The sequence below is a fragment of the Populus nigra genome, chromosome 1 (assembly GCF_951802175.1).
Source record: "Populus nigra chromosome 1, ddPopNigr1.1, whole genome shotgun sequence".
Classification (NCBI taxonomy): domain Eukaryota; kingdom Viridiplantae; phylum Streptophyta; class Magnoliopsida; order Malpighiales; family Salicaceae; genus Populus; species Populus nigra.
The window spans coordinates 19,872,177-19,897,723 of NC_084852.1; the positions used below are offsets into that span (position 1 = coordinate 19,872,177).

Here is a 25,547-nt window from a genome sequence, read left to right on the forward strand (position 1 = left end):
TAATAATCAATTAGTGTTTTTTTTTTAAGTTTTGGTTTTTACATATAATTATTGATATAAAATTTACACTTATGAATATTACCCGTCATACTTAAAATTGGCTATTTGACATGTATTTCTCCGTGGGTTATAAAATATTTTTTAAAGAAAAAATGGGTATAGAAGGTATTTTGATGTTTTTTTACATCAAAATATTCCAAATATAAATAAAAATTTTCATATAAGTATTTAATTAGATAAATCGACAACTATCTGTGTAAATAAACAAAAACAATAGTTAATAATAACTAAAAGAGAAACTTAAAAAATTAAAAGATGAATATAATTTATAATTTTTGATCCTACAAAATAAAATATTTACTCGATTATATTTATTAAAATCAATACAGAATAATAGAAATATAAACACACATAATCTAATTAAATAAAATAAAAGAAAAAAATATTATGCAAGATCGAACATATTAGAAATATTATTTAAAATAAGTATTTTTATTGTTTTTAAAAATAAAGACCATTTATATAAAACAAAAAAATATATAGATGAATCAGAATAATATTTTGAAAAACTAACTAAATAAAAAAAATTTAAAATGTAGAATGATTAAAAAAAGAAAAGAAAATGAAAAAACATGAATGTCGATCCTCATTAACATTTTAAACATGTAACCCGGGTCATTAGATCTAAAGTACAAAAAATAAAAAAAAAATTGTGAAGTTCAATCCCCAACAAATCAAATACCGAAAGATGAAATTGAAAAGGAAAAAAAATCAATTGCACAAAAAGATATAAAATTAAAAAAATAGAAATTAAAAGAATAAGGGTGAAAATCAAAATAAAAAATAAATTAGAGGGCAACCAATTTTTTTCAATTGGAGGGTTAAATTGAAAAGAAAAATAACTTTAACATAATAAAAAATAAAATAAAAAAAATGAGGGCCAAATAAAAAAAATAAAACAACATAAAATTTGATTGAAGGATAAAATTGAAAACTAATAAAAAAATTTAAAAAAGACCAAGGAAAAAAATTAAAAATAAGAAAGACCGAACGAGAAAAAATAATATATGACAAATTATAATTGAAGGGTTAAACTGAAAACAATCAAAACTTTTATAAAATGATCAAGAAAGAAAATCAAAAATCAAAAATCAAAATAATAAAGAATGAAATTGAAACACTAAAAACAAAGAGGATAAACATGTATTTTTTGGGTAAGAGCAAAAAGAAAAAGAAAAACCATCATATATAACAAATCGTCCAATATCTGCCACCACGCGCGACACCATAAAAAAAAATACGATAATGCTTCCAACAATATAGTAAAAAAGCATATGTAACCACCAAATGGTGATGCTCCGCCCCGACCCTCCCTCCTCCCAAATGACACACATATGTTAAAAAGAAAATACTATTAAAAAAAATATTAGAAATAAAAAGCATACTAATAATCTTTTAATGACCCATAAATATTTAAAAATACCAAATTGCTCTCTACACAAATGCTTCCGGTAGAAGGTTTGCGTTAATGATTGATAAAATCTTCATCCTTATTATACACAAAACATTTGTATCTATTATATATTTAGTTAATATATATATATATATATATAGGCAAATAATTCTAGTCAACTCTAATAAGTTTTATATAATGAACCGACTATAATAGATGCAATATTAATAATACAACAAATAACTAGCATTGCCAATCATTTTGAAAAAGGTATATTCAAAAAGCATTTATCAAATATATTTTATCATGTTTAGGAGCACGAGCATGATTATACTTCCACAACTCGTATTTTTAAATCAAAAATATTTTTATAACTGTGATGCAATCCTTGTTTCTAATCAAGCCCTTAATCTATCCAATGTGCATGCTTTTTATTGTGTGAGCATATGGTTTTCATCCAAATGAATGTATTCAACACTATACCATCATCTATTTTTTCCCCTTAAAATTTCAGTAAAAAAGAATTATTATTAATAATAATAAAATAAAAAAGCTAGGATTGTATTAACATGCAGGTCAGAGATGAGCTAATGACTCGTGTTTTCCATTTAAATGACAAATATATCGCCAAAATCAGTGGCAACAAAACCAAGCCATCAATTTTACTAGCATTCCACAAACAAAAATCCATTTATATACTAAAAAAATATTAATTTGAAGTGAAGAAAAAATTAAACACTTTTAAAACGTAAAAACAAACAGTTACCATGTAAATACCTTTGGATTATCATTTCATTGAAACTGAGCTGTCTAGACATTACATCCAACATAATCATACAAAACTTGTTCCTTGGCTGCTACTCTTGCATAATGATAAGAATGCGTTGCATTGTCACATTCAATTGTTATATCTAGGAGACTAGATAGATGAATAATTACAGAATCCAAAGTTCTAAGCACAGACCTACACGATCACTTAAAAAAGAAATGAAACTACAGGGTCACTGGAAGTGAAAAGGCGTTCCACCTTGATTCAAGCATTAGCACACATCAAGATTTGAAAGCTTCATAGGAAACAAAAACGCCTAGAAAACCATGAGATATTGCACATCCAAGATTCTAGTGACCAGTGGTTTTCAAAAGGCAAACTTATGCTGGGGGGTTGGGGTAAGCTTTCGGCTTTGGCTTCACTTCTATTTCATTTACACTTCGTACAAAGATAGCATCTGGCTCATGGCTGGAAAGATGAACATGCAACAATCAGAGAAAACATGGAAAGAGAAATGGCGAGGTGAGATTAGAATGACACTTACGGTTTATCTCCCTCTTCATAAGTGTAACTTGATGCCACAGCCAGCAGACGACCATCTCTGCTAAATGAAAGTGCTGCAACACTCGATGGATACTTTGAGTACTGAAAAGAGCAAAATTGTAACAAGCTATAAGCTTTCCACAAGTAAATTAATACTGTCAAATGTTCTGTAAACATGCACCTGATATAGTCTCTTTTTGTTGTTCCCATCCCATACGTTCACAAAACCATCACAACCTCCAGTTGCAAATGTACCATAGCTGCAAGTTGAGTTTGGATGTAAGATAAGTGACCAAAAAATAGTAGAAGAGAAACAGGCTAGTAGTATGACTACATGCCAAACAAGACATCAACTTCAGTCATTGTAAGCTCAAAAATGGAGAAAAGAATCCAGCTTTCATCTTGATCAAGACATAATTACTTGGATGTTTCAATGAGATTATGTTAGGCAAAAATATTAGTTATGGGTTTCTGAATCCTACAAACAGAATGAATGCTCCTCTCTAAATAAAAAAATTCATCTAATTACTCAACATGAGAACTTGTCATCTAGGAAAAAGTTGTGAATGTCAGCTAAACATACACTAGAGCTTCAAAATGCACATGGAATGGATTTTGATGTTCATTTTGCTTCTGTCTTATGATCATATTGTGGTTTGGGTTCCAAGTCCATCTATTCACACAATTTTAAGGTAGAGTAACCTTTTGCTTAGTCAACCCTGCCCTTAAACAGCAAGTGCAAGGTACGACATTTATCATGAGCAAGTTACAATAGCATAACATGAACAGAGACAGAGTATAAATTAAGATGCTGCACAATAAACAAAGCATGCATTACATGATAAAAATCAACCTTTGGCGAATATCTAAACTTCGTTTATCCTTTCTATTTTGTCAAAAGTTCATAAATCCAATGCATCAAGAGTATTCAGAAACTTACACAGGATGAAAAGCAATGGCATTTACAGGATAGACAATGTCCCTTCCAGCCTCAGATTTTCGATGACACTTGAACGCATATCTGCACAAAGTTTCAACTCTATCAAATACATTGAATGAAAGATAAAGGATATTATTTGTTAGTATACATGGGCTGCCTTCATTTTTGCAGAGTTATAACTTATACCCTAAGTGCATCCATTTAATGACTAGGTAACTTGATACAAATCACACATGCATACTACCATCACCAGATTATGGAGAAATCACATTGAGAATGATACCATGAAGACCACAGCACTTTTTGAGAATATAGAGTACACTCCACCTGAAAGTACAAAAAGCTCACCCCACAAAAGGTGAATTTGGTGCTTAGTCTACCAACTTTTCCATATACCAAGTCAATCGTGACATGACACATGGATTGATTCTTACTCTGTAATGAAGGGTACATTCACTTTTATACACATTTCATATCGTTATTGACCTAGTCTCGGATAAGTTGATAAACTACAATCTACCTCACAGTTTCTCCCACGGAGGAGGAGCTATAGGGGACAACCAAAAGTTTAATTGTATTGCATCGTATGAATTTCTTTGAAAACACCCATTATTGCCTGAAATTGGCATGCAAAAGGAGTAAATTAAACATCTATCATGCAACATTAAAAGTGTTCCAACCAGATATTTACATAGTCATCTAACCTAAAGACACGAAAAATCACAAAAAAAAGTAAACAGGGAAAAGACAAATCAAATTTGCACTATGCTGCATGGTATAGAGGAAAAGGAACCATACTTTTTTGCTTGACTGGCCTCTGAAGGATCAAAAAATTCCATTGCAACTCGTCCTTCAACAGAACTGAGAGCATATCCTGTATCACGTAATTCAGGTGAAGAAGAGTCATCCATGAGAGAACTCCAACGCAACAAAAATTCATGACATAGATGCAATCATCACTGCATGTAGAAGGCACTATCCCTGACAATAATATACCTCATTGAACTTTTTGAAGCAAGAGGATGCTATTCATGGAAGAGCAGAACATAAAACTAAACTATACGAGCATATAGAAGATTCCTTTGAACACCTTTCAGTTTTAGTGATTTTTTCGAGATCTAAAGCAAAACACAAGCAAATAAAAATAGCCTCATGATAAAGCAATTCAAGCAAGTCATTGCACCAGCAACTTAAATGCAGTGCAAACAGAATGGCTTGTAATTGGGTGGCAGCAGAACTAGCATATGATTTCACCCACCATAAAATGTAGCAACAAAGACAGTGAAAATGATGTCAGTTCAGTTTCATGATTAATACCTGTGCCATTGGGATAGCACCGCACACATCGAGTTTGATATTTCAGAGAGGATTCTCTCCTTTGCTCAGGTAGAGACATATTTCGCAGATCATAGACATTAACATGTCTTCCTGCAGTAGCTACAACTAAACGATTTCCAACAAGAGATAGAGAGTAAACACGCTCAGGTTGTGGATATGTTCCAACAAGAGTGCGCTCTTGCCCACTAGCTCCTCTGGGATCCCAGCACTTCAGTGTTTTGTCCCAGCTACCAGTGATTACTTGCCCTGTAGTCGGGGAAAGATGGGAAAAAAATAATTAAAGAGAGGAATGTGCCATAATCTTTTTATAAGGAGAAATTGTTCCCTGGTATTCTATATAATTATTTCAGTGATGGAATTCTTTACAACCTCGTTACAAGTCAAGAGAGCGAAGGCAAGCACATGAGCAGCATGATATCTATAAACAAATCAACTAACGTGGCTGAACATCTGAAAAATAAAAGTTCAATGAGCACAAGAGAGCCAGTAACTACAAGTCATTTTCGGCAGCTTTTTCTTGTAGTCCTGCATGTTTGTTTGTCTTTAAAGCTTAAAATAATTTTTAAGCTTTGCCCATGTGTTGACTATTTATCTTTTACCTTCCTAGCCTATTTTTCTTTTGATTGACTGGTTTTTGCATTTTCAAATATTATTCTGTTTTTTCTGTTTCAGGGTCTCATTTGTGCATCGCCGTACTTGGGGTTGCAAATGTGCAAATGTGCACATTTGCAACCCTAGGGCCTGTTACTAAATATACCTTTGCCATTACTGACAAAGATATCCAAATAAAAAGCAATAAGCAAACCATTTAGTCCATGCAAATAGACAACATTAAAGCACAACAGATCAAGCTGGACATAAACATGCATCAACGAGATCAAACACTAACAAGTGGTAATTAGAGGCAGATTGTGTGACAAGTTGGACATACAAGAGAGTGTCAATGAGACCAAACACTAAGAAGTTATACACACCAGAAGTAACTCGCTTTCAAAATTACACAGCTTGTCAGACAATCATAATTCAAGCACACCTACCTGCTGCATAAGAGTACTCGATGCAGCGAACAGGTGCATCGTGCCTTCCCAGAATATCCTCCTTTCCATGGTTAAAAACCAACCTAAATCATCAAAATTAAAAGATCTAAACCAATTTAAAAAAGAAAATCTCTAGACACAGTCCTGCCATAATATACTACTCAAAGTCAGTTCCTAAATCCATACATTTTGCAGTTTAGTATAAAATCTGCTTCAATATACCTTCTCGAGAACCAAACAAAAAAATAGTGAAAATCAACTAACTAACCGTCGCACGGTATTGTCCCCGCTGGCACTGAACCCAGAGGAATCGTCGTGGAAGCAGCAATCAAGCACGGCACCACCGTGCATAAACTCTCCTCTCAAAGCATTAGCACTGGCGTCGTATAATCTCACAGTCTACAATAAATAAACAAAAAAAATCAGATATTGAGTTATTCAGGAAAATTTGAAGATTGGGAGTGACTTGATTGTTGAGGGCGTACCTTGTCCCACGAGGAGACGAGTAGGAGATCGCTGTGATTTGAGAATCGAAGGTTCGAGATACCGTCTGTTGGTGGATTCGAGAGTTCGCGGCCGGAGAACGGTGGCGGGATGACAGCTGTCATCGCGTGATTGTACGGAGGGATATTCAAAAGAGCGTGAGAAAGCGGGTGTTCTGAGTGTTAGGGTTTTGAGAGAGAGTAAAGGGGGAACGAGATTTGAAAGTGCGAGGAGCGTAAACCTTAAGTTTCACCCGTTGTTTTTTTTTTTTTTGGATTATTTTGAGGAGGAGAGAGGGGGATTTGAATTTTTAAATTCAAAATAAGATTGGGGCAGGCAACGGTGATCTACTTACAGATGGATTGATCTTCCATGTTTTTCCGCTCGGAGTTTGATTCCATTTTATAACTTCGAGAAAACTACAGATCAGTACGCAGCTTATACAGCGCTGTACAACTCAGTTTCCATTCCTCAAATCTTTGCTAGAACTGGCATTTAGTTTAGAACATGACCTTAGTCCCTAGCCCTTCTCTTTAATCTTACTTAGATCTTCAATCTTTCTTTTTTCTGTAATGTCATCCCTATATCCGACTTGTTGATTTTAATCAATTTTTATTTTTTATGGATTGTAATTCAAATGCATGAACAATCAAATTTGATATACTGGAAGGTGACATGGACAGAGGGATTGTTAAAAAAAAAAAAAAACAAGAGGCTGAAGACCTAGATCAGATTAAAAGAAGATTAGATTGGTTTTTGATCCGTTAGTTATCTTCATGGAAAACATTAGAAGGTGTGGTATAATTAGGGCAGATAAACATTGTTCATGTGTGCTCACAAGTTATTGTTTATTTTTTAATAATTTATTTTAGTTCTCAAAGTTTTATTATGGGCAATTTAATCTTAATTGAAGAACAATTACTTTTAATTTTTTATGTGAGGGTAGAATTGTAAGAATATAAAATGAATTGAAAAACACGCCAAACATGCTAGAAATTTCATGAAAAATCCTTTCATCTTTAAAAATAACACAATCTATATGCAATTTAGATCCTTTTAAATTTTTTTAAAAATCATTTTTGATACAAAAATTTATTTATATTATTTCTCAATCTCTAGTTAGAGAGAGGAGAGAGGGTGAGGTCACCAGATTCCAGTGATAAAAGAGAAAGTCACCATTTAAGTTATTTTCAACCATTTAAATGATGAAATAAGCTTAATGGTGGTGTTTCAGACCTTCAATATTATCTGAAAAAACACATATTTAAGTCGGGAAAAATAAATCTAACTCAATTTGATTTTTTAAGTTTTTATATTTTATATTTTATTCATTGAATTTATACTATTTGTTATTCAATTATTATTTAATATTCAACAAAAAAAAATTGTTAGTTTCATAAATGAATTTTATAATATTTATATCATATCTATTATTAAAAAAATATATATTTTATTTGAATTGGGTTAGTATCCATCAAATTTAAATTAAATTATAATTCTTATTTATTTTTCAGTTTTTTCTTTTTACCTTGTAACTCATTGTTTTTTTCTTTGATAGTAGTAATTAATTGTTTTCTAACACTCATTTAAAGCCTAAAATGCCTTTTCAGAGGTTATTTGTTATTACAGTGTGTTGAATAGCTTCTATTTATACTAGATCTTATTTATAATAATGTTTTAAATTTAAATTTTATATAATTTAAAATAATATATTTTTTATTTATAAACAATTAATTTTCATTTATTTTCTATACAAAAATTCATCACTTTATATAGTTTTAACTAAACATATTTTTTTAAAAAATACAATAGCAAAAACTACTAAATATCAAACACACACCTAATACCTTAAAACTGTCTCCAGTTTCAAGCCAATAAATAAATAAAAATAATATTTGAAATAAATTAAAAATAAAATTTGTAAGTTCTTTTGCCAATAAATAAATAAAAATAACATTTGAAATAAATTAAAAATAAAATTTGTAAGTTCTTTTGAATTTTCTGTAGAATAGTCAGAGCATTGGAATCCAATATTAATTAAAAGCTAGATTGGAATAGAGTAGAACAAGATCTTAATCCAGAATTTGTCTGAATCAAACACATTTTGTTTTATAATTTCAAAATAGAAAGAAAAAAATAATTACAAATAAACTTGTTATGTTTAGTTTCTTTTTTCCCTCTCTCTCTCTTCAAACATATTCACTCATTGTTCCAATGTTCTTTTCTTTTGAAGAATGCCGATTTAGGGATTCAAAGGATGGTCGGGACGAAAGGGAAGCAAACAGGCCAGCAACTTATGATTCCGGCAACGAGAGGAGAAACCACGAAGTAAGGGAGATGACCACAGTGTAGGGGACCATGATGGTTACTTGAAAATGGAGGCTGAGCCGCCACCACATGTGAGGAACAGACCTGCGTTTAGGGAGAAGAAGATTCCAGTGAAGACTGACAATCCTGACAAAGCAGCTGTGGAACCTCCAACGTCAAGCCATTCTGGTCGTCCTGTGTCCATCAGTGAAAGTAGGGAGGAAAGTGACCATAACCCTCGCCATATAGACAGGTCTGAAAGGCCAGCTGCTGGAAATAGAGGAGACATGCTGAGGGGTGGCCTTCCATCAAGAGAAAGATATGGTGGTGGAAATTATAGGGGAAGAGGGAGATTCAGTGAGAGGCAAGGTCATCGCCCAAGTGGTATGCAAGGAGAGAAATGGAAGCATGATTTGTTTGATGATGCTAACAGGGTTCCGACCACCAAGAACGAAGAGGATCAAATTGCGAAAATCGAAAGACTCTTGGCTTCATAGGAACACAGAGGATGGCGTGAAGTTTTTGATCTGCATAATGTTAGTGCCCGTTGTGTTTCTTAATCAGATCAAGACGTTAATTTTTCTTTCCTTTTTTTGTGTTGGCGTTCCCCCCTATCAAGATTTAAATGTTGTGCGAACGCCCTGCTTATGGCTCATATAGTTTTGCGCGCGTTTTGGAGACGTTTACTGTACCTTCTCTTTTTCTTTCTTTTTTCCCTGGCCTTAAGGGGGATTTGAACTCGAGATCCTCGGAAAAGGTACACAACCGCTGGTGGCGCGGCAAGCACTTCACTTGTACAGAGTCATTTATTAAAATTGTGGTAAAAAACATTTTGTAATTTCTTGTCTTAATTTTGAAGTGGCAGTGTGATACGATTCGGTAAAAGTGAGGCCAGGCTCTAATTTCAGTCCAAACACATTGATCTTGACCCGACCATGACCCCTCAAGACTCACATGTGCAGGTTTTGAATCGTGGACCGCGGGGATCATGAATGGAATCAACATGCTCGTTTCCATGGACTTGTGGAGGTTCAGATATTCGGACTCGAGATGTCTCTGTAGATGTATTACAAGTTTTCTCACACACAGTATGCTAGTGATTTGATCATATTTTCAATAATACCAAGAAATACCATCAAGAACCTCAACAGTGCAACTAGAACTTTATCCATGCATGGCCTACTTTTGAAAACAAAATTCCACAAACAATGTGGGACTATATAACCTCGACTAATTCATTCATCTGCGTGAAACAAGGTCTTCAATATCAGTTACACCCAAATTTGGAGGCTTCTTCTCATCAGGCAAGTTGACCACCAGCTGACCACAAGCACCACTTATATCCTGACCCATTTGCTTACGAACTGTTGTCCGGATGTTATTTACACCTCTAAGAATTTTCTGGAATCTCAACACTTTCTCTTCGCTACTGGTTCTGAATTGACTCAGACTACCAATTGGATTGAAAGGTATCAAATTCACGACCTGCTTGGAAAGTAAAAAAGTTGAATGGGAATGAAATTGTATATTCAAATAGCCTGCAGCTAACGATAGTTATGAAATCACAACTGAAAACATGAGCAAAGATAACTGAAAGCGACAACAATAATGCAAAAGGACAACTCATAAAAGACACAATGGGCCACAGAGCATTCAAAGTGTACGCTGGATGAAAATTACGAAATAAGTGTAATTAAATTCCTTCAGAAGAGTTCAGCCTACCAAATCTTTCATTGTCATTCATCAAACCTTAAAATCATTAAGGAGTTGGGTATTTAGGTTCATAAACATCATAATGAAGCTCATCCACTAACCCTGCCAGTCAGTATCACCAGAGCAAAATTAGAAAGTTAAAACAAATTTTTTGGTGTGTTCCATCCTGTGAGAGTTTCTTTTCTTCAAGAGAGAAATTCAAATACTATGATTTGAGTAAACAATTATAAACTGGGGTTTGCTTAAATTCCTCAATCTAGTGATATAGAAAGTACTTATGATTCTGACTGGTTCCAGGTGTTTTGGTTCTCCATCATCAAAATATGTTTTTCTAACTCATAGTAAACTCCCAGTCAATGAATAAAAAAATGGGATGTGAATCTGTAACCAATAGAAAAGTAGGCTCTGTGAAGTGACATCGAAACTATCACGATTCATGAATGACAAAAAAAGATGAGTAGTTATGAGCAAATAGAAGAATATGCAGATGCTCATTGGGTGTAAGTCAGTAGAAATTTCTTTAGAGATAATACTCAAAATTAAATTGGTTTGCAAGATGAAAAGCTGTTCTTAGATAATTAGGACTCGCTCCCTATTCTGCAAGTACAGTTTTTCAATGCCTTAAAGATTTTGACACTCAGCAAGCAACAAAACCAGATCTCAAGCCTTGTTATAGAGTTCCACGCATAGCACCATTACATATAAAAATTTTGTGCTTAAACTCAAATTTAAGAGCTCACCACATCAAATGTCTCAAGCAATTTGCCTAGCTGGTGGGCATGCTGCTCTTCATCATTCACCCCATCAAGCATTATATACTCAATAAAAATCTTCTGCATACTGAAAATTAAAAGACCAGCTGTGAGATAAACAAGTTGCAAAGACATGTAATTTAGAAATGAATTACAGAAACATAAGACTAGCAAAGTTTTACCTGTTCTTTTGATATACTTGCAGGGCATCCATGAGTTTTTCCAAAGGGAAAGCCCGAGCGGCAGGCATTATCTGACAGCGAACATCTTGAACTGGTGCATGTAGGGACACTGCCAGGTTCAATCCAGGTAAATCTTTATGAAGCTTGTTGATAGCGTGAATAATTCCAACCTACAAAAGATAAGATTGAACCGGTATGCTTGTAAGTCATTCAATAAACCAATTTAAAAATTTCAACCTAACTACATACTTCTCCTTAGGAACAGTTCGAGTTTAATAGATTATGAAATCCATGTCAAATATATCAAATAAAAGTGAAAGATAAAAACAGACAGTAAAAAATGACAGTATAAGGAATCTTGTCTCGACTACTACATATGATGTCCTCACAACATTCCATTTCCAAAATTACAAATTGTGTGCTTAACGGGACCATTAAAAGATCCCATTTACTAAATTAAAAATAAACTCATATGCACAAAATTGCATTTTCATATATTTATATGTTAAAGTAAGGTAAATCACAAAGCTTAACCACCCAAGATTCTTCAATTGCAAGTTATGAGCAGGCCAAGAGAAGGAAACAACAAAGATGAAGATGACAAAACAACAATGATAAGGTAAAATTGTAGTAGATTTAGTTAAGAAATTATGGATTTCATCAAATCTCAAAACCTAGAACATTGTAAACGTTACAGGCTTGATGATATGTGATAATTGAGGATGATATCCAGAAAGTGTGGGCAACAAGGGCCCAATCTTTCAAATTCTACTGGAAGTAGATTTGACAAGAAATTCATCTAGGAGAGAGCAGGGAAAAACAACGTCAGTGCACTTACTGTTGATACAGTTATTCTCTTTGGAGATAGCTGAAACGGAACTCCTGACATAGCACGTACTGCTTCCACCAAGGCAGAGTAGTTATTCAGTGGTTCCCCCATGCCCTAGTCACATAACAGAAAATCAAGAATTTAGCTCAATTTCAAACCTTATTTTGAACCAATATAAAGGCTCGGAAATTGCAATTGGGGATGGGGGGGGGGGGGGTGCTGACCATAAAAACAACATTCCGTATTTGTGATAAACGAGAGGCATGAACTAATTGCTCGACAATTTCTCCCGACGACAGATTGTTTTTGAATCCCATACTTCCAGTTGCACAAAATTTGCAACCCATCTTACATCCAACCTACAATAGAAAGAAAAGAGGTTAAAACAAACATTGTGCATGAGCAGCACCTATATGCATAAACCAACAAAAGCAAGGAGACACAAGAAATCAAAGGTGAAGGAAAACTTCCTGCAGATTAAAATAAGGGACAAGAGATGGCCAAAAATATCATTTTTCAAACACAAGCCAAGCTTCATCTTAAGTTGCAATCAATGCACTGAATTAAAAATGAATAATGACTCAAATTTTCTGCTTTCCCGTAAAAAAAGAAAGCAATGTTGTGCAAGGCTATTCAAAACTTGTCTGGTCAATAAAGTTTTGAAATCGGCTCAAGTCACACATATACATGCAAAAAATGCTACAGCTTTGCAAGGCTACATATATATATATAAAACACGGATACAACATCCATACCTGAGATGATATGCACAAAGTCGATCTTGGACCACCAGGACGGGGTTTCCCACAATATTTCCCCAACCGGGTGTCATACCTCATAATCACCGCCTCCACAAATGCTCCATTCTAATGATTAATCATCATAATGTAAACCCAGATCAAGAAAGACCAATAACAGCGCCAATAAAAACACACACAAGCACACAATTTCAACCCTAAAACTCATCTTAATTTATCTTTTCAGTAAAACAAAATATCATCAGAGTTACAAGAAACTAAAGAAGCAAGTAGAGCAGTACCTGAAGCTTAACGAGAAGTTTGGTGGTGACCCCATCATTAGAGTTAATAACAGAGTCAACACTTGAAGTGGAAGTTTTGAACTTGGAACGCAAAAGTGAGTATGCAGCTGAGGGTAAATCGGGTATATCATCCCATTCACAATTAGGGTTCTTAATCACATACCTTAAACAATCCAAAAAAAAAAAAAACATCAAGTGACATTAATTTCAAAAAAAGAAGGAAAAAAAACAGCGTTCTTGTAATTACTTACTTCCAAATAAAGGGAATGAAGTGAGTGTTGATGCCTGCTTTCTCAAACTCTGCCCTTACATCAGGACCGTCGAAAATCGATCCAATGCCCATATTAGTAACAGTTTAGCCCTTCGATTTTCTCTGTTGTTTGTTGGGGTTTTCTTTCTTTCTTTCTTTCTTCTCTCTCTGTCAGCTCTGTCTCGCATCCTGGTTCAGGTAATGTCTTCGACACAAAACATGCTTCCAGCTTCAACACGATGTCGTTTCTATCTGGTAGTTAAATGAAATTAATCATATTCCCTTCTTTAAACGACGTGTATTGTGAACCGTGATGCACTTGGGGTGATGGACGCATGGGCCAACCATCGCAGCCCACCTCCGAAGCAACCATATGCTTTCAAAAATCAGAATTGATGAATGATTTCGTGGTTGTGATTATTTTTTATAATATTTTTAGTGTTAAAATATATTAAAATAATAATTTTTTTTAATTTTTTAAAATTATTTTTAAAATCAGTATATCAAAACTATTTAATATATATATATATATATAAATAATTTTTAACAAAAAAATTTGAATTTTTTAGAAATATGATTTGCATCAAGTTCCAAACAATGATTTACATTGTTATTAAACATGGCTTTATATATGTATCAACCTAGTCATTTATTTATTTAGAATTTAATTGGATTATGTTTTAAATTAAATTAGATAATAGATAATTTATTTAACTCGATTAAAAAACCTTAATTTATAAAAAAAGTCTTAAAACAATGTAATTTTAAAATGATTTAGTTTGATCTATTTAATCCACAACGCAAGCTTTACACCAGGTGATTTTTAATAATTTTGATATCATATATATATATATATATATATATATTTTGGTCGAACATATATAAAAATAATAAAAAATGAAATAGTTGATATTTTAAAAATATTTTTAATGATACAAGTTCAATAAATAAAAACGTGTTGTTTGAGTTTGAGTTAAGCTCGTGAGCTGGTTTTGAATCTTTTAGTTTTGATTTAACTTCTCCTGAACATGGTTATATCAAGCTCAACCAAACTCATTTTGAGCTCGGTTTCAACCATTCTAGGTTAAATTTGATTTTGGTCAAATCAAGCCCAACCAAGCCCATCTTATTGTTTGATTTGATTCTTTAAAGCTAAGCTTGGTTTGATTACAGGCAAACCAAGCCCAACCAAGCCCAAGTTTAGTTTTGACTACCGAGTCCACCAACGGTTTGCTCCGCTTGGCATGAATGCACTTTTCAGTCCTCTCCTTCTCTTTTCTTCCCTCTCTCTCTCTAACTATCCATGTTGACAACACTTATATCGAAGAGATGTCTTAACAGCTGTGATGGCTTGATGCATACGTCACCTCTTGATATTTTTCCTCTCGTAAAACAAAGAGGAGATGAGGTTTTTCATTCACAACAACATATTTATAATTACTCTTTTTATATTTTATGATATATTTTTTAAACATTATACTGACTGACTTAACTATATATTAAAGTGCTGATTTACAAGAAACACCAATGTCTATAGCACAGAAAACCAATTAAGATCCAAGAAAAGTTCTTCATCAATTTTGAGAGCCATATCCGACAGACACTCAAGGATGTTTCATAGTATAATTTTGACTATTCCTATTGTATAGCATCGTTATGTTCTTACAATAGTTTCTGCATTTATATTTTAACATGTGATATAGAATTAATTAATGTCATATGATATAAATGGTAATAATCAATTAACATCTTAAAGGAAATGTAGAGTGATTTTAACGCTATTATGCAGTACATTTCATAAACAATTTTAAAAAAATTTGAAAATTTTTTAATTTTAATTTTTTTTAAATTAATGTATTTTTTATGTTTTTAGATCAGTTTGATGTGCTGATGTTAAATATATTTTTTAAAAAATAAAAAAATATTATTTTAATATGTTTTAGAATGAAAAACATTTTAAAAACAATTATGTATTTTAAAACACTTTCCAAAAATCTGAATTAAAAATACTAATTTGTGGTTTTCCTGTAGGTAACATTTTGTTTATTTATTTTAATACTTATGATTTACATCCTTAAAGAACAAAAAAATAGATATATTAATTTATGAAGTATAAATATATTAATTAATAGATATATTAATTATATCGCCGCACTGTATATTAAAAGATATTTGAGAGAATGATGGTGGTTCCTTTTCAAATTATTTTTTCATGAAAATACAAAATATTTTTAATATCAACCCATCAAATTAATCTAAAACATAAAAAAATTAATTTTAAATAAAAAATTTTAAATTTTACTCAATCCTTATTTAGAACGCAATTCCAAAGCTGCGTATATGTTCCTAATAAACACCTAGTTAACTCGGTTTTGGAATCAAAGTATATTATTATTATGAAATTAATTTACAATTTCCTATTTTTTCCTTTCGGATACACAATTATCTTGCAACAAAGTACAGAAGAACATGATATAAAGTAATAATACAAAAGAATCAAGAACAATACTGTCGAGTCATCTTCAATACTTCGAACCGTTAGCTTTGTTGTTCACTTGCTTGCCCATTTGATGAGGATATGCATCAAACTTCGAGCGGCCAGTCATCGGGGGAGAGTTCACAGAACGTTTCCTCAAGCTCCCAGATCGGAGAAAATCTAAATTGGCCCGCAGCTCCAAAGACTCCACGGGTGGTGGCTGGTAGTCTGACCTGGTTCGCCGATGAGATGAACCACTAACCGACTCCCCTTCACCTCCCATCAACAAACGGTAGCCACGGCTCGACCCCATGGAGAGAGACCTGTAGCTGTTATGAGGCTTCTGTTTCTTGATTGAATGGAGAAGAAATGGAATCAAACCTTCCATCACTTTTTTCTTCTCTCCTTGCAGTGCTCTACTCAACTATCTCGGATAAAACGTCGTAGATATGAAAGTGCGATTTGATGATGCTTGAAATGTCACGGAACAACCTATATTTATAGCGACCATATAATTGGCACTAGTGGATAACGGTAGGAGGATGAATGTTCTGGTCAATGAAGTTTTGTTAGATAAACGTCGGGCCTTTGAAAATTCTTCATTGAAATGCTGACAGCTAGCAGATGATATGTTATACAGTAAACAACTCTGTGCTAAAGGGAAATCGACCGAACTGGAGCTCATCTGTCATTAGTGCAAGAAACGTTTACCATTTTTGATTTGAGAATCGTAAGGTCAAATAAACTGAAGAAGTCCATGAAACAAAAACACGGTGTCAACAAATTAAACATTAAACAATAGACTCGGTTCATTAATCGAGGATGAATTAGCCGACCCTAATCGTGAAAGGTAGGCAGATCACAAGTTGGAAAGGATGTTATGGTTTTGATTTTGGTTTGGTGGCTTGCCAATTGAGAAGTCAAAATTAATAGCGTGTCTGTGTCGTATTCAATGTGTGCGGCTCTTCGAGCCTGCGATCATCCTTAGCAAATGGGAGTAGCAGGTGTGACGTTTCTCCCTCGATCACCTGCCACCGGTTTAGGTGTAAAACAACAGAGACTCAAGAAAATCTAAATAAAAAGATTGAATCCCGGCATGCATTCAATCGAGATGCAATTCCTCCTCCTCCTCCTCCTCCTTCTTCCTTTTTGGTTAATGCAATCAATTTGTAAGTGGACTGAGGTATACATTGTAAGTTCTGATACATTGACACCATTTACGAATAAAAAAATATTTAGAAAACATATATATATATATATATATATATATATATATATATGGATGGATGTCTGGACTAACTTGTATGCACCTCGATTAATCTCATGAGCCCTGAAGTTAACGACCATATAAACCTTTGGTAGCCCTAAGATTTATGAGACTCGAACTGGTAATTTTTAAGGAACAAATTCAGAACCTGAATAATTTAAAATAAATTATATTTGAATTGTACAGTGGATGAATTGTTATCAACTCCAACAATTCCCTCTATAAACAGTCACTCTCTTTCCTTTGGTTTACAAGAGCAAGTTGTTATTGTTTTTCTCGTTTAGATATGGTCAAAGTCAATCTCAGCATTAGTTTTGATGGTATGGATAATTATATTTCTAAACAAATAAAATTAACATATATTCAAATATAAACTTGTTATTGTGTGTAAATTACGTGATTGATTTTGATAAATTAGTTTAAGAACCTTACCTAAATGATAGATTAGAAACTTAATTAACATGCATGAAAGGATAAAATTGATTTAAATAAATATATTAAAAAATACTTCATTAAGATGATAACAAATCGAACCATCGAAGTTGTATTTTGGTCATTAAGAAGACCGGACATGCAATTGACTATTTATTTAATAAAAAAACCCGATTTAAAAGAACTCATGGTCGATAGATAATTACCATAAACGCATGTGGAAATCGACTTTGAAAGGTTGCTTTAGCAATAAACAATGGGGTTGGTGGATACTTTGTCACTGTCCTTAACATCACTAAACAAGTAAAGTTTAAAAACTTCTAATAAAAATATTGAGACTGAGAGTTATGAGTTTGTGTTATATCTCTAGCACAAGTTTTTTATAGAATAAAAGATATTTTGATGTTTAAGTTGAAATTTAAATTTTTTTCTCCAGTGATAAGTAGTTGAAAATTTAAAAAGATAAATATGTTTTTTTTTTTGGTTTGTAGAGAAGAGATATATGTTACATGTCTCGTTGAGAATATTCTCTGTACAATGTTATTTTGATGAATAATCATTTTTTTTTCTTCAAAACCTGATAATACATGGTCTTGAAAAATATATATATGAGAAATACAATGAAAAAAAATACTATTCATGAATATTACTATTTATGGATAGTAAACCGAGGTGAGCCAATTTGGTCATACTGAAGCTTGAGCTCGATTGGACATAATCAAAGTAAAAGAGAGAAAATAAGGACACGTGAGAGAAAGAAGGGTAGCTCGGTTAGGTCGTGGCCTAACCAAGCCAAAATAACTTGGTTGGACCGTGGCTCAACTAAGCTAAAATAGCCAAGTTGGACCATAGCCTAACCAAATTTCAACATACCTGTATTTTTTTTGTATTATCATTTCCCCCTGAAATCTTTTAAACATACATGTTTAGAAGACTTCAACTAGCTAGAGAATGGGAGAAAATACTATATAAATGGTACTTTTGCTTGTTTTTTTAATTTGTTAGAGATATTGCCAATGTTTTGTGAAGAAAGATCCATGATTTTTTTGGAGGCAGTAGTTACAGGGATGTGAAGAAAGTTGGTCATAAGGACATAAAGATAGTTGGTCACAGGGACCCGAAGACGGTGGTCATTAGAACCTAGAGAAAATTAGTCACGGAGACCTGAAGAAAATTGGTCACAGGGACCTGGCAACATAAAAGAGATTAATGGAGACTTTTTCATGGAAATTTCATAGAGACTTTTTGGGTTTTGAGACATGGAGATGCACTATTTTTTTTAATTCAAAAGATGATGGAGATACAATTTATTAGATTTATCTTATCTGAGGTAGTACATCACAAGAATTGTTTACTATTTGTTCACATTGTATCTCCTCCTTTGTAAATTCTTAAAGGTACCATTTAGAGATCAATCTTTCTATCTCTTTTATGAGTGCATGACACTTTTCTGTGTCATGTCCATGGTCATGATGAAAAAGACAGAACTTGTTGAGGTTCCTTGTGTTTGAACACTTTTTATTGGAGGTGAGTATTGCAGGAAGTCTTTTCTCTTTATGACAACCAACACATCAGCACATGTCGTTGTGAGTGTGGTCACGAGCTCGAGAAATGTCAGACAATCATTAATGTGCCTCTTGGGGTTTCTTTTAGAAGCTCTAGTTGGATATTAAAGGTGTGATGAAGACTTTTCTTGTGTATGGAAGTGTGAGTGGCCTTTTTTGGCCACACTAACTTCTTCCACCCTAATCTAATTTTTCGTAATGTGTTTGACGCTAAAGAGATTTTTGTGACGCTAAAGAGATTTTTGTCAAAGAGTGCGTATAACCTTTCTTATAAAAAAATAGTTATAAACTTCATTGACCAGGGCATCGATGGTGATGGGTTCAAGCAAATCCTCCACACTTAGCTTTTCCTCGTTGAATCTCTAAAGTCATGCTCTTGTGTTTTTATTATTTTATTGTGCGATTGAAAAGAGCCTTGTAGTGTTCTTTTTGGAAGGAATGTTGGTGCTAAAATGAGAGATAGACTTCACACAGAGATCATGGAAATCTAGGATGAAACTAGAGGCTATGATATCACACCTTATCATTCCCACAAAAAGCTGTAAGGAAAATCCTACACATGGCTTCACTTTTTATTGTCACTAGCTCCAAGATGCTTCTAACATTTCAATACATGCTCTCCAGAGTTTGTAAAGTCATCATAGCTGTTTAAGAATGTGTTTGGCAGTGTGATAGCGGTTGCTTTTCAAATAACTTTTTGTGCCGAAATACATGCCAATGATATTTTTTCATTTTTTAAAAATTATTTTTGATATCAGCACATTAAAACAATCCAAACGTACAAACCATATTAAATTTTAACAAAAAAAATTAAATTTTTTGAAAACGTGGTTTGCACCAAACACATTCTAAGTTAGTTATATAAGAGACACAATACTTGGTGAGGTGAGTGTGTAACACTTGGTGACAAAGTGAAGACTCTTTCACTTGGTGGGAATAATATGCAAGAGTTGGGATTGATGTCATCGTACATATTATGCCTAGATTTTTTATGCAAGAAGACCAAGACTTCAAAGAAGATTAATGGAGATAACTATATTTATATCTTTTATTTATAAGGGAGTGCTAGTTTATTTGGAGGATTGAAGTATGGTGTCTGTATGGCACGTTGTTTTGTGTAGTTTCTTCATGAAACTGAGATTATCTGTGTGCATCTTGGATGGATTGACTTTTGTGATGGTAGTATTGAGGATATATAACGAATATTTAATCCATCGCCACTTGTAAGTTAAAATTGAAAATATTTAGAACTACCTGCTCATCGTAAACTCCTCAGCCATCAACAGTTGGTAGCGGCAAGTCTGTTTTGTTTTATATTATTATTTCTGTGAAAAGAAAAGACAACACGAAACTTGAGTTGGAGGCCAACTCTCCTTTACTGTTAATGGCCAACACTTTCTGTATCAAAATAATTGTTCATTTGTTGGAGGACAACATCCGTCCTTTCCTGGTGGATGATGAGATTCAAGTGGTTTCAAGAAGAATAGATGTTATACTTTCTCTATCGGTGCTCTCACCGACGACAAATTCGTGAAACTTTCTTTTAATCTATTTTTTTTCAATATTTTTCTTTAATCAACTAGGATAGATTGTTTCTTCTTCTTTTACCAACCAGATTAGGGTTTAATGTTTATGTAATTAACTGGGTTAATTTCTTTGTTCCATTTAATAAAAGGTGACAGGGAATCACCCCTTTTTTAAAAAATTGTGGAGTATTTGGACAAGTGGTTGTGTTGGATGTGTCATGGCGACGACTTATCTGTCAAAAGCATTGTGGAAACCCTAGCCTCTTGCATTTTTATGTCTAGAAACTTTTTTTTTCTTTCCATTTTCTTTCCCACTCGGTTTTTTTAGCAACAACTGTGAAAACCAAGGATTTGCTTACCATGGTTGTAATAGATGTTATTGTAAAGGAAATCAAGGATTCAGTCAACGATGTTGAATGCATGTTTTTTCCTTACATGGTAACGGATCTGCTCAGCCAACTGATCAGTAGCTTGTTAAGGCATCTAGACTTGCTTCAGTCCTGATAACCTCTTGTATCAGTTATCACAGTGCAGAAGGATGTTTCTTCCAGGTCATCAATGAAGTCGACAAATTTTCACTTTCTTGTGTTTTAGAATGATTTTGTACTCCAGCACCATGAGTGCGATTTGCAAGGGTAAAATCATGTGGTGTTCTAAAAGAAGGACTGGAAAGTCAAAATATTTCAGGGTCTTTAGATCTTTTTCATTTTTGTTTTTAGTGGTGTGTGCTGTTTACTGTGGTTTATGGTGAAGGGAGAGAAAATAGATGAGAATATTCCTGAAATAGTTTTGAACTAGCCACCTTTTAAAGTTAAAATGCCATAACTACACGCTGCCATATTTGAGCCGGAACCTCACCAAGTCGTGAAAATCCACTTATCATAGAACAAACTCCTGCGTCACAAAAAAAGAAGAAGACCAGATTGGAGTAGCTCAATTATTAGTCCGTGGCCAGGGCTGTTAATCATAAGCTTGAAAGTTCAAACCCTTCCTCTAGCTCTAGCGTTTTCCATTATTCTATTTATTTTTCCTTCTCTTTTAAATTTCGAGTACAAATAGCATAAATACTAGCTATCTTAAGCTTAAGGTCGCGGGGTCGCCTGGTATTCTCTCGGGTGAGTCAGGACATCCACTCCAGGATGAGGACACTCATGGGAAATTAATCCTCTTTCTATTACATATATGTGAATCCTCCCATGCTTCCATTTTGAGCCAGCCTAACGATGAGATGGTACCTCACTTGATGCCCACTCGGAGATCCAATTATAAATGTATGTTGTCCCATTACCAGCTTCCTCTGTCCTTCGCTATCCACAAGACTTAGTCCCTTGCACACATCCACAGCCAAGGTTATATTATTTGTGTTGCCCTTTTTCACATGCACCCTGTCAAATGCAGCCAGTTGCATATTTGGTGGACCTGTTATCTCTGCTGATTTAGGTGGCTTCCAAAATATTAGCACCACACGATCTCCATTCATTGGCCCATTGTTTCTCACACCAATGACTAGAACAAGTTGCAAATTGGTGCAGTTTACACTCGAAACATCAATGGCTTGGCCATTAGGATAAGGGTCTTGTTTGGAGGAATAAACAGAGGGAATGCCACTTGGATTAAGAGAAGATTTCAATGGAACTAGTAAGGTAGAAGGAGCAGAAATAACAAACTTGGAGAAAGTTGAGTAGCTTAGTCCATGGCCAAACTCATATAATGGTTTTCCAGTGTAGAACCTGTAGGTTCTTCCAGGGAAGTTATCACTTGCATTGGCTCTTAGGTTCATGTTTGTCATTGGCACTTGATCGGAGTACTCTTTTGGATACCACGTAAAAGGAGACCTCCCAGCTGATAAGATGAAGAGATTGTCAGTATGAAGGTGGTAATTTGTAACCTTTGTCTTGGCTAGAAACAGATATAAATTGGTAATAGAATGCTCAAACATGAGATGTAGAAAATTATGTGGTTTGGAAATTGAAATAGAAAGATACCAGGATTGTGGTCTCCAAATATGACCTGAGCTATGGCATCTCCTCCAGCTTGACCAGGGTAGCCAACCCACAAAATCCCTCCAACCTTGCTCTCATTCTTGGCAAAAGAGATATCGACAGGACTAGCAGACATTATAACAAGAATCACTGTTCCATTTGTAGCATTAGCCACATCCTTCACAAGTTTTTCTTGATATCCTGGCAATATCAGGTTCTCCCTATCCAAGTCCTCTTGCTCTATAGATTGATCAAGCCCCATCACCAACACCACCACATCTGCTGTAGCAGCAGCCGTAGTTGCTGGCCCAGCAAGCGATTCATCAGTGCAATTCACGAATGGACACCCGGCTGCATAGGTGACAGATGAGATGTACTTCTGCAGTCCTTGTAAAGGCGTAGTGTATTCACAAGGTATACCAGCATAGATGCTTATCATAGCCATGGTAGCATTACCATTTGGTCCTATAACAGCCATGTTTTTTGTGGCGTTTTTAGACAAAGGAAGAGCTCCTTTATTGTCTAGCAAGACTATCCCTTGCTTTGCAGCATCAAGCGCTAGCTCTTGATGTTCTTCAGTACATACATCTGATGGTCCAAGATTTCCAAATGGGTGTAATTTTGGGTCCCCGTCAAAGAAACCAAGTCTCATTAGGACTATATAATTGTAGATTAAGGCTTGGTCTACAATAGATTCTTCAATTTTGTTCAACTTGACTGCATTTTCTGTATACCTCGGCAAAAAATCTCCGCAGTTCATGTTTAAACCTGTATTACATGATCATTATAAGGTATCAATACCGAAGAAGAGTTGGAATCTTCAATTTTCAGACAGTCATCAAGGATTCTTGCAAGTGCATTGTATGTATACCTGCTTTTAAGGCCAGGGTTACTGCATCTTCAGGTGTGGCTGTATATTTGATTTTGTCATAATAAACCTCGATGGAATCACAATCTGATACAATATATCTGCCCAAAAACGCACAAAACAGAAGTTAAAACATGAAATATATAAATCAAAAGAAAAAAGTTTATATTGTCCTGTTACTTGATTCAGTACTCATATATGCCTAGGAAAGAAGTAGAAGTCAACAAACCCGTCAAGATTCCATTGTTCTCTGATAACCCCTTTAAGCAGGTCTGGATCAGCACAAGTAGGAATGCCATTAACCCTGTTATATGAACACATCACACTGCTCACACGACCCTCCTCCACACAGCTCCTAAATGGCGGTTGAAATGTGTCCTCTAGGTCCTGCTTTGTCACCTTCAAAGCAAAAATAGCCTTGTTATCAATATTGTCATTGGGAAATTATACCACAGTTGAAAGAAAGAATTCATCAGGAAAGTTATCTACTGGCCATATTAACACATTGATGCGGTGAAAATGGTAGTTCATATCCAAGATTCACACATACCTTGGCATCAAAGTGAAATCGATCGACACCTTTCCATTTGTCAAGGTCATATGCAGTATAATGCTTGCAACAACTTGATACCTTAAGTCTATTACCAGTTGAATTTCCTTCCTCGCCAACTTCTTGCAAGCCCCTAACATAATTTACAGCATATTTTGACACCACCAGAGGATCCTCCCCTGGTGTCTCTTGGCCCCGACCCCACCTTGGGTCTCGAAACACATTAATGGTGGGACTCCAATATGTTAACCCGGCTAAACCGACATTATACATGGCCCGGGCCTCAGTTGACACCACTTGTCCCATCTTAAACCATAATGTTGTATTAAAACTAGCAGCGGACAAAATCACAGCTGGGAAGCTAGTGGCACCTGGTACTGTAGCATTAAAATGTACACCATAACCGACACTTGCCACGCCATGAAGTGCCTCAGACCACCACTCGTAAGCAGGGACGCCTAGACGGGAAATCCCAGCAGCATGATTTCCTAGTTGTTGCGCCTTTTCTTGTAACGTCAAGCGCGAGATAAGATCCTTGGCTCTGTTCTCATATGATAGGGATGTGTTACAGAAGGGAAACTGACTCGTTTCAGGAATGTTCTTGTCACAAGCAAAATTCTGAGCGAAACAAGGGACTATTAGGAGCGACGAGAGAAGAAGTGCTAGGAAAAGTTGGATTTTCATGGTTTTTTTTACAGTTCGTTTTGTTTATTTCTTTGCATTATTAGCAATTGGCTGAGGTTTTATAGCTGAAGCTTAGCCTTGATGTCACCAACATCGTTTCTATGCCAATTAGGTGGTTTGCTTGTTGATTGAGGTATACAGATAGGATGGGCCATTAATTTGACTGATTCCTTCCTAGTTTGAGATGTGATAATGTTAGGATGCTTAGGAACAACAAAAGCTAGTTTGTGGACAATGATATGGTCCCAAATTTATGTCGGGGACAGTATAAACTTACATCTACCTCCAGCATCAGTTTTTTCAAGTTATTACAGAGCACGAAAAGCAGACTGTCATTCTTTAATCTATCCTTTTCTTTTATTTTCTTATTTCGATTTTCTTAGCGTGGAGAGTCTTTTAAGCAAAGCATTAGAAGCCTGGCCATGAAAATTATCAGCTGTCTTTTCGAGGCCTACGTTGTGTTTTGGGATTCAGCTGTTCTATGCTGACGCATTCTTTCGTGGGATCACTTTCCCAAATGCACCCTTGCAATCCGTATTGAAATTAGAGGTTTTCACTAATG

General features: G+C 34.5%; 3 protein-coding genes and 1 pseudogene across 4 annotated transcripts; 1 reads left to right on the forward strand and 3 right to left on the reverse strand.

Annotated features, from left to right (window-relative positions):
• Positions 1-2,215: 2,215 nt before the first annotated feature.
• On the reverse strand, positions 2,216-7,021 carry LOC133692529 (mitotic checkpoint protein BUB3.2-like). The gene is made up of 9 exons (XM_062113559.1): positions 6,566-7,021; positions 6,349-6,479; positions 6,081-6,163; positions 5,023-5,289; positions 4,504-4,579; positions 3,706-3,786; positions 2,947-3,025; positions 2,767-2,867; positions 2,216-2,690 (listed from the first exon to the last, which is right to left on the reverse strand). The coding sequence occupies exons 1-9, from the start codon at positions 6,686-6,688 to the stop codon at positions 2,603-2,605; spliced, it is 1,029 nt and encodes a 342-aa protein (XP_061969543.1). The 5' UTR covers positions 6,689-7,021; the 3' UTR covers positions 2,216-2,602.
• A 1,739-nt stretch (positions 7,022-8,760) lies between these two features.
• Positions 8,761-9,755, forward strand: LOC133693267 (uncharacterized; annotated as a pseudogene).
• A 206-nt stretch (positions 9,756-9,961) lies between these two features.
• On the reverse strand, positions 9,962-13,897 carry LOC133693258 (uncharacterized). The gene is made up of 8 exons (XM_062114443.1): positions 13,637-13,897; positions 13,386-13,548; positions 13,102-13,212; positions 12,571-12,705; positions 12,356-12,460; positions 11,518-11,687; positions 11,324-11,423; positions 9,962-10,355 (listed from the first exon to the last, which is right to left on the reverse strand). Exons 1-8 carry the CDS (start codon positions 13,726-13,728, stop codon positions 10,110-10,112), a joined length of 1,122 nt encoding a protein of 373 aa, XP_061970427.1. The 5' UTR covers positions 13,729-13,897; the 3' UTR covers positions 9,962-10,109.
• A 2,108-nt stretch (positions 13,898-16,005) lies between these two features.
• Positions 16,006-25,088, reverse strand: LOC133699598 (probable beta-D-xylosidase 5). 2 transcript variants are annotated; one of them, XM_062122910.1, is made up of 6 exons: positions 24,302-25,088; positions 23,981-24,150; positions 23,755-23,852; positions 22,887-23,651; positions 22,102-22,743; positions 16,006-16,516 (listed from the first exon to the last, which is right to left on the reverse strand). In XM_062122910.1, exons 1-6 carry the CDS (start codon positions 24,983-24,985, stop codon positions 16,158-16,160), a joined length of 2,718 nt encoding a protein of 905 aa, XP_061978894.1. In that variant the 5' UTR covers positions 24,986-25,088; the 3' UTR covers positions 16,006-16,157. The 2 variants fall into 2 exon arrangements, with proteins under 2 accessions (XP_061978894.1, XP_061978886.1); XM_062122902.1 differs by lacking the exon at positions 16,006-16,516 and having other exon boundaries at positions 21,677-22,743.
• Positions 25,089-25,547: the final 459 nt, after the last annotated feature.